At 44.5% G+C, this 9,891-nt stretch overlaps 1 protein-coding gene across 1 annotated transcript in view; it reads right to left on the bottom strand.

The window, feature by feature from the left end:
• The window catches only part of dpydb (dihydropyrimidine dehydrogenase b), a 129,835-nt gene that overhangs the window by 11,384 nt on the left and 108,560 nt on the right, over positions 1-9,891 (bottom strand). Inside the window, exons 17-19 of the mRNA XM_014139686.2 lie at positions 3,955-4,075; positions 3,455-3,574; positions 864-1,006 (exon numbers count right to left, since the gene is read on the bottom strand). Coding sequence (XP_013995161.2) covers positions 864-1,006; positions 3,455-3,574; positions 3,955-4,075 — 384 coding nt within the window. The remainder of the gene's footprint in view (positions 1-863; positions 1,007-3,454; positions 3,575-3,954; positions 4,076-9,891) is intronic.

Here is a 9,891-nt window from a genome sequence, read left to right as displayed (position 1 = left end):
AGGCAGCGACAAAGCTTTGTGTGAAAGAAGATAATGTTTTTGTGTTGGGGAAGGAGGGAGGAAGGGATGGAGAGGGGGAGGAGGGACGAGGGAGAGAGAGAGAGATCGAGAGAGCGAAAAAGCTCTTTGAAGTGATGGCTTCATCTTTCGTAAAAACAAGGAAGTAAATTCCCTGGGAAGGCGATTGATGTCGATGACGATCGCTAATCGACTAATAATCATATGGAATGTAATGCAAGCTTGGAGTTAAATCCTATTAAAAATGGATCAGTGTTGAATATCAGACAAAAGACACATCGACGCTAACATGAATGTAACATGAATGTTCCACACTGAGCTGTTCTCAAGACATGCTTAGCCCTCATTTCCCTCATGTCCCTGTGTGTGGTTGAATATCCAATAAGTGTGATTATACTGAAAAACAACATACTGACAAACAGCTGGGTACCCAGACGTGTAATCCGATCTGTTTGTGCATTTTTATCATTAGTCCTCATTTGTCATCTGACAATAAATGTTAGCTATAGCACAACCTAACTATATCAACTACAGTACAGGTTGACTACAGTACAAGTTGACTACAGTACAAGTTGACTACAGTACAAGTTGACTACAGTACAAGTTGACTACAGTACAAGGTACCTATGACAAACAGATTTAGCTACCAGGCTAGTGGAGAGAGCACTTTAAAAATAAAAAATAAATTGATCTTGTCTCATCATTGCAACTCCTCAACGGGCTCGGGAAGCGAAGGTCGAGTCATGTCAATTGTGCGCCGGGCCAATTGTGCGCCGCCCTATGGGACTCCCGATCACGGCCGGTTGTGATAGTCAGTGCACTTTTTTGTTGATGTCTCTACTTACCTGTAGAACAGAAGCTCCAGCGTGGAGGAACTGCAGTCCTGTCTCGGCTGAGTCGATCCCCCCAGTCGCTAGGATGGGGAACCCTGGCAGGGCCCTGCCGATGGCGGATACAGCGCGCAGGGCAATGGGCCGGATGGCATTACCTGTGGAGATGGATCAGAATTAATGTGGAAGGATTAACGAAAAGACTTCCTCTTCAAAACGCATTCTTAGACCTACCTCTCTTATAGAAGATGAGGTTAAACCAAACACATAGCTGTGTAAATAGCAGAGTTTTTCTGTTTCTCAATCTCTCCAGAAATAAATACACTGTAACATATGAAGAGTACATATTGATAATAATCCAATCTCTATTTCTCACCCACACATGCAGTCACGCAGGCACACACACATGGGCACACACATACACACACACACACACACACACACACACACACACACACACACACACACACACACACACACACACACACACACACACACACATATACATAAACACACGCACACACTTGATGTATGCACAAGCACACACACACGAACGCGCGCCCACACACACACACACAGTGTAAACACACTCCCAAATGGGGTCCAATCCAGGCCACTCTGTCATTAGTTGGCTGTCATGGGGTCCCTACGGGATGGGGTTGGCTGTGCTCTGTGATCAGGCAGACAGATGGAGACATTTATCACATTACATTTAACCTGGTTCCCCCACTAGGTTCTCGCACATTGATCACAGTATAGCCTTGTACACATGTATTTGACCAGAGAGGCTCATACGTACACACGCGGGCAACACACAGACACATCCATACATACTTTAACATAAGCGTTCACACATGTACACACACAGAATCGCTACACACACACGCAGAAATACACACACTCACGCGCACGCACACACACACACACACACACACACACACACACACACACACACACACACACACACACACACACACACACACACTAGGTTGACAGATAGAGACAGCACCCTCTCTCTCCTCCCATGCTAAATGATCCTCATTAACTAATGCCATCCTCTGAAATTGGGATGATGAATTGAATCAAAGCATACATTTTTGCATATTCTCCATGGATGGTTAATTGTATCCATATTCATGGCTCTCGCTCTCTCCGCCCTCTTTGTTCCTTGGCGCTTCTACTTTCCCTCTCCTCCTCCTCTTCTCTCCCTCTTCCGACTGAAGTCTCCTAAATTCATGCTCTTCTACTTTTGTCTCCCCTCACCCTCTCTCTGGCTAGAGTCTCCTACAGAAAATGTATGATGGTTCAGGTGGAGATATTCATTTGTGTTCTGTAGAGAAGTTGAAATAAGGATGCAGTGGTAGAGAGGTACACAGTGACCGCTGAATTGAGATTTGTGTATTTTAGGCCTTCAAAGAAAACTATACAGTCTATATGAAATGCTGCATGTTGAGTGGCTGCAATATGGTTGAAATCCAAGAGAATTGAATGAATTGATTATGATTAGGTATACTGTAAATTATCATGTGGCGATCTTATTGTTTGTAGCCCAGGCATTTTTCACACTCCCTTTTCTAGCATTCCTTCTTAGGTAGTAAAATATGAAATAGGCAGTCATTTTTGGTTAAGGGCCACATCGTGATGTAAAAATTCAGGTGAGTTATTTGAAAACGTATAGGTCCATACAAATTTCTACATAGGCTACATTCTACCTAGTTTTAGACATGCAAGAGTGGCCTGGAGTCTTTTTTAAACCAAAATATTGATTTTCCAAAACCTCCCGCGGACCAGATTGAATGGGCTCGCGGGCCGGAACTGGCCTGCGAGCCGTTTGTTGCCCACCCTTGCTCAAGAATATACTTATTCTCTTCTTTTACAACCGAGCGAGGGCCGCCTATGTTTTATGTCATTTGGACTCCAGTCCTTTTTTTCGAATTTGAAAAATCTAGTGAGTGTCACTATGAAGGACCCTCCTGGCCAAAAGTAGAAATGTGTGAACCCCCCCCACTCCTGGCCCTTTAGGACAGTAATGTTCAATGACCCAGTCGAAGGGAGGGGAGAGGGAGCTGGACTGCCCCCAGCCAGGGGACTCCCGAGAGTATGGAGCTACAGCCCAGCCACATCCACAAGTTACACCCGGAGAACTACAGTATGACAGCTGGTACTTCTTGCTTGCATATAATACTGCCTCAATAGTCTCAATCATCATTTTGAAATACAGGCTGCTTTCTTGACCCTGCGACTGCCTGAGACTGGCTCAGAAGGTGTGTTGGCAGCTGAGAAAGAGGGAGGGGGGAACAAGCTGGGAGAAGAGCGGAGGTGAGCCCGCAGAGAGAGAGAGAGAGAGAGAGAGAGAGAGAGAGGCATAATCATACTGATTCACACACAAACACACACATTCTCTCACACACACACACACACACACACACACACACACACACACACACACACACACACACACACACACACACACACACACACACACTAGTATACACACAGGGGCTTTACACTGACAGACTTGAACACACGATAGCGGACTGTAGCTGTAAGGTAATAGCGCTGCTTACAAGACAAAGTGTTTGTGTGTGTGGGTGCGTGTTACTTACCAGACACTCCTCCGTAGGTGGTGCGCTTGCCCTTGCCGATGCCAGGCCAGGGGGTGCTGTCAGCTTTTAGGCCCATCATTCCAGACACTGTGTTGGTGGCAGTGACTCCATCTGCCCCTCCTATAACAACAAGACCACAGTCACTATTGAGCTTGATATTGCTGAAATTCCAGTCATTCAAAAATGGTTGGCCTACTGCGCCTTCCCCTCCATCCCCCATTCTACAAATACTTAAACCTCCCTTCACATCCTTTCCCAACATGAGGGAAAAAAAGGAACAAGTGAGAAAAAAGAGGATGGGGGGCAGGGATTTGAAGCTAGGTCTCATTTCATTTCGGACAGACAGCGTCAACAGCCGATTATATTGGAGTTCACATAGTCTCACAGTAGGAGTGCTGATCCAGGATTAGGATCCTCCTGTCCACATAATCATATTCATGTCAAAGGCAAAACTGATCCTATATAAGCACTCCTACTCTGAGACTCTGGACTGTTGTTACCTTCGTGTGCAGCCTTGGCGATGTCCACGATGTTGGTGACGTTGGGCGTGAGCTTGGCGAAGAAGGGGATCTTGGCGGTCTGTCTCACCCACCGACAGATGTTCATCACCATCACAGGATCCTATAACAACAGATTCAGGATCAGTTTGAGGAAATAAATACAATATTTCACTTCTAGTATAATATAATGAAGTTGTCCTCTGAAGAGGGGTGTTGCTGGCTCCAAATAAAAAAAGGAGGATCTCACCCAGTTTTCATGAGTGCTAACTTGTGAAGTTTCGAAAATGTTGACGTTTGTGAGGAATTAGGCCACTAAACCAACCTCCATCTGTTGTAGCGTTGAAATGTTTTTTAAGGTTTTTGCAAATATACCCTTTTTGTCATAATGTAAGCACGCACGCGCACAAACACGCACGCGCACACAGCTCTGTCTGAGTTCCTCCTTTAAGCTCTGATGGGAAAGAAAAACACTCTTGTGTCCATACAGGTCCGTTCAAAGACCCTGCAGTCTCACTGTTGCATTTTCATAGCAGCTCAGTTGCTCTTTCTCCCTCAGTCTTCCTCCTTCTCCCCTCTCTCTCCCTCCCTCTCTCCCTCCCTCTCTACCTGTCTATCGCTCTCTCTACTTACTACCTTATTGCCCTTTGTGCTGTTGTCTGGGCCCAATAATGTTTGTACCATGTTTTGTACTGCTACCATCTTGTGCTGCTGCCATGTTGTTGTCATGTTGTGTTGCTTCCATGCTGCGTTGTCATGTGTTGCTGCCATGCTATGTTGTTGTCTTAGGTCTCTCTATGTAGGGTTGTGTTGTCTCACTTGATGTATGTTTTGTCCTATTTTTTTATTTCATTTATTTTTAATCCCAGCCCCGTCCCCGTAGGAGGCCTTTTGGTAGGCCGCCATTGTAAATAACAATTTGTTCTTAACTTACTTGCCTAGTTAAATACACAGAAAAAAAATGTATGAAATGTATGCATTCACTACTGTAAGTCGCTCTGGATAAGAGCGTCTGCTAAATGACTAAAAATGTAAAAATGTAAAATGTAAATAAAGGTTAAATTAAAAATAAAACATTTATCAAAAACCTCTCTCTCTACTTTTCTTTCTCTCTCTCTCTGCCCCCCTCTCTACCTCTCCCTCTACCTCTCTCTCTCTCTACCTCTCTTCCTTTCCTTATTTCTGCCTCCTCCCTCTCTCTCTTTTTCTTTGCACCCTTTCTCAGGACACAGTTCTCCTCGTTGGCACATACTGTACACCCATTGGCAGTGGTATTTTGTTATCCTGTGTTAACTGAAGTGAGATTGATGATGGCTGAGCCATATCCCCAAGGTACTGTGGTAAAGGCTGCCTGTCTGTCCACACCGAAATTATTGACAACCTTGTTAAAGATGAGCAATAATGACTGTATAACATAAATAATTAAAATACTGAGTTGTATTGTATGCAAAAAAGGGGGAAATTATATTACTTCATACTAATACAATTGCTCAAAGAAAGAGATTTTGTTTAACAAGTAATATTTTTTTTTCTCAAAAAGGTAAGGGCCAAAATAATTGACACCCCTAAAGATTCTTATAAATAAAGTAGTCAAAAGTTTGGTATTTGTGACCCATTTCAGGAAACTAGGCGTATGTCACGGGTCACTACTTCACAGGAGAGCTATTTGTACGTAAACGTAAAAAAATATCAAAATGCGTTTTTTGGCAGAAATGCCTTCTCGAACATGGAATCTTTCATGTGCCTTAATAACAAACTTGTATGCCATCTGTAAATACAAATACAATTGTTAAATTACGAGCCTAGTTGGTTAAGCCACAGAAAAAGTCAACAACCTTCCCGCTAGCCATGATTGGCTGAAATAATGAGTGGACTGGACATGTCGAGAGATGACTTTGGATTGGTCTGCCATATAGCACGCTTCTGTCTATTTGAGCAGGTCAGTATGTCTAGGTAATCCTGTCTAACAATACTTTTTAAAAATGTATCGCGTAGTAAAGCTGCATAAGTGTTGCTCTCCACTTTCTGGAAGAACGAGTTTTGAAATCTGTGGAATTCGAGTATGATAGCTAAGGTGATGGAGAAAACACCTGTCTCCGGATTACATCTTCAAACTAAGGGCAACCATGTCATCCGATAGGAAACTAGCTACATGTTCAGATATTACACATTTCTAATTTTGACAGAAAAGGGGTTTCATTTCATGTTAAAGTGTACTGTTAGCTAGCTAACGTTAGCTGGCTGGCTCGCTAGCTAACATTACGTGTATGATCTTATTATTCGTATCTCAGAGCCATTTGCTTGGCTAGTTATAGCCTAATGTTAGCTAGCTAACACTGAACCTGGTTGATTAGCTACCTGCAGATTCATGCAGGGTAGTAACGTCATGAGTTGGGATTATGGTTCATTGTTTAGCTAGCTAGTTACATGTCTTAACAAAAGACTCCACTATGCAAGTAACCATTTCAGGTGAGTTCCATTTAAGAGCACTCTCGTCTGTGTGTGTCAGAGCGCAGAATAACTGATGACTTTACGAACACTCAACACCCATTGAATATGGCTGGTGTCAGTAAACATTGGCAAAAAAAGCGTAATTAAATTGTTGCCTGCAGCACAGTTACAGTCACCAACGCTGGATAACATGAAAACAGCCTAACCAGCTCTACTAGGGCGAGTAAAATGGTCAGAGTTTGGGTGGGGGCTAAAGATTAAGAGGATGTGAATGATGCAGAATGGGTGTAGAAAGAAGAGCCCTCCAGTAGGTACCAAAACATTCAAAGGCAATTTTCTCAAAAGTGAGGTTACAAGTTTATCAACCTTCAGCTGCCACATGCGTCCCTTAAGTATGTAAAAAAGCACAATTTAAAATATTGCTACATAAGACCGAATCAAGGCAGTCGGTCACATTTGGTCCCATATTCCTAGCACGCAGTGACTACATTAAGCTTGTGACTACAAACTTGTTTGATGCATTTGCAGTTTGTTTTGGTTTTGTTTCAGGTAATTTTCTTCCAGTAGAAATTCATGACAAATAATTGTCATACTGGAGTCACTCTTATTGTAAACAACAATAGAATATGTTTTTAGGGCCTCCCGAGTGGCGCAGCAGTCTAAGGCATTGCATCACAGTGCTAGAGGCGTCACTACAGACCTGGGTTCAATCCCTGGCTGTATCACAACCTGCTGTAATCGGGAATCCCATAGGGCGGCACACTATTGGCCCAGTGTCGTCCGGGTTAGAGGACGGTTTGGCCGAGGGGCTTTACTTGGCTCATTGCGCTCTAGCGACTCCTTGTGGTGGGCCGGGTGCTTGCAGGCTGACCTCGGTCGTCAGGTGAACGTTTCCTCTGACACATTGGTGCGGCTGGGTTCCCGGGTTAAGCGGGTGGATGTTAAGAAGCGCGGTTTGGTGGGTCATGTTTTGGAGGACGCGTGAATCGACCTTCACCTCCCGAGCCCGTTGAGGAGTTGCAGCAATGAGACAAGATTGAAATTGCGGAGAAAAAAGCTGTAAAAAAAATTAATCAATATTTTTTTTGAACACTTCCCCATTAAATGTGGATGCTACCATGGTTACGGATAATCCTGAATGAATCGTGAAAAATTATGAGTTACAGAGGGTCAAAGATCATAATCCCAAGACATGCTAATCTCCCCTGTTATTGGTAAGAGTTTAGCATGTTAGCATGTCTTCGGGGTATGATCTTTGATCTTTTTTATAGTGATCGGTGCCACTATTATTATAGTGACTCAATCTGTGTTTGTGATACTTGTATAGCAATGTGATTAGCCTGAGGTAGCATTTGTCCGTTGAAACCATTAAAATATGGGTGATGCACAGCATACTAAACAGCTATTTAACAGTGCAGGTCTTCTGCCCAACGAGAGCCTTTCTCTGTGGTTCTCTAAGTGTGAACTCTGTTCTGCTGTGTGTGTATGTGATCATTAGTGTATACGTGTGCGAATACACTTATATTTGTGTGTGTGTGTGTGTGTGCGTCTGTGTTTGTGTGTCCACCAGAGTGGGTCGTGGGAGGGATGTGGGCGGCATGTGTTTTTAACAAGGCTGGCAGCGAAACACAAATGAGAAAGCCTGACCGGGGGAAGAAACTGGAATGTATATGGATGGGAAAAAACTGAGTGATGGAGAGAACACGAGTGGAAGAGGGGGAATGGATGATTTTATTGTCGATTGTAATGTATTATTCAACATGGGATCATGCAAATAAAGCTCCTTTGAATTTGAATGGCAAGTGTGAATAAAATATAACAAATACACTGAGTGTACAAAACATTAGGAAGGATTTTTAAGCCTTGAGACAATTGAGACATGGATTGTGTATGTGTGCCATTCAGAGGCAAGACAAAAGATTGAAGTGCCTTTGAACGGGGTATGGTAGTAGGTACCAGGTGCACCAGTTTGATTGTGTCAAGAACTGCAACACTGCTGGGTTTTTCACGCTGAACAGTTTCCTGTGTGTATCAAGAATGGTCCACCACCCAAAGGACATCCAGCCAACTTTACACAACTGTGGGAAGCTTTAGACTCAACATGGGCCAGCATCCCTGTGGAACGCTTTTGACACCTTGTAGAGTCCATGCCCCGATGATTTGAGGCTGTTCTGAGGGCAAAAGGGGGTACAACTAAATTATTATTTTTTGTACACTCAGTGTATATGGAAGGAAACAGAAAATGAGAGATGAGGAGGGGAGAGATGAAGGAGGGATGAGAATCGAGAGATAGGAAGAGGAAGGGAGAGAGAGGTGAACAGTGTAAATAGCTATGTCAACAGCTGGAGTAATGACAGAGGATTGACAGATCAGGGGAAGAAACAAAGGAATAGGTGTGTGTGTGTGTGTGTGTGTGTGTGTGTGTGTGTGTGTGTGTGTGTGTGTGTGTGTGTGTGTGTATAAAAAACACTAGTAAGCCTAGTAAGCCTGTGTGTGTTTAAACAGATGCTGCTGGTAAGAACCTAATGTCCTCACAGAGGGGGGTGATGCAGGTCTGTGAAGCAGGCACACGCACTCACACGCACACTCCTGTGACAGCTTATAAAAGACCTGGGGCTGCAAGTGTGTGCTGCAAGTGTGTGTGCAGCGACCAAAGCCGCTGGCCTGCGAGGACCTCTCTCAGCAATGTGGATGTAAAGTACTGCCTCCTGCACCAACCTCCCTTTAGGCCTCCCCTAACTCGTCATACCCCTCCCACACGCCACACAAGCCAAGAGAGAGGTGTCCTCTTTGGGAGAGCTACACATTTTTTATCCAGTGCAGCCTGCATGGGCCAATATGACATATGCTTTCTTTTGTCTCTTTTACAGGGTGGTGGGTGGTTCCAGGAAGACCATCTCGTGGTGTTGAGGGACATTAAGTGCCACTGTATATCAACGGCTCCATAAAAAAAGAGCCTGTGCAGCAAGGCAATAGCTCTGATCCTCGGGCACATCGTCTGCTTTTGATCTCGGGGGGGGGGGTGTTTTGTTTCGGTTTTAACACAATACTTCAATGTGACTCCTGTATTGAGGGAAAGGCCCATCAAAGTGACTGGGGCAGAAGTAAAGGATGGTTTCCTTGCACTGAGCTGGAGAGGGATCTATCCGCGCAGAACAAAGCATAGATCGAATAGAGGAGGGGGGGGGGGGGATAGAGTTTTGGAGGCTTTGTGGGCTACGCCTTCAGAGGAGAGTGAGAGGGAATCACAGGAGAATGAGAAGCAGGACCATGGACAGCTCCTAGGCCTTCAGAGGAGAGTGAGAGGGAATCACAGGAGAATGAGAAGCAGGACCATGGACAGCTCCAAGGCCTTCAGTGGAGAGTGAGAGGGAATCACAGGAGAATGAGAAGCAGGACCATGGACAGCTCCTAGGCCTTCAGAGGAGAGGGAGAGGGAATAACAGGAGAATGAGAAGCAGGACCATGGACAGCTCCTAGGCCTTCAGA

This window comes from Salmo salar, chromosome ssa14 (genome assembly GCF_905237065.1).
Source record: "Salmo salar chromosome ssa14, Ssal_v3.1, whole genome shotgun sequence".
Taxonomy (NCBI): domain Eukaryota; kingdom Metazoa; phylum Chordata; class Actinopteri; order Salmoniformes; family Salmonidae; genus Salmo; species Salmo salar.
This window is presented reverse-complemented; position numbering and strand designations above follow the sequence as displayed.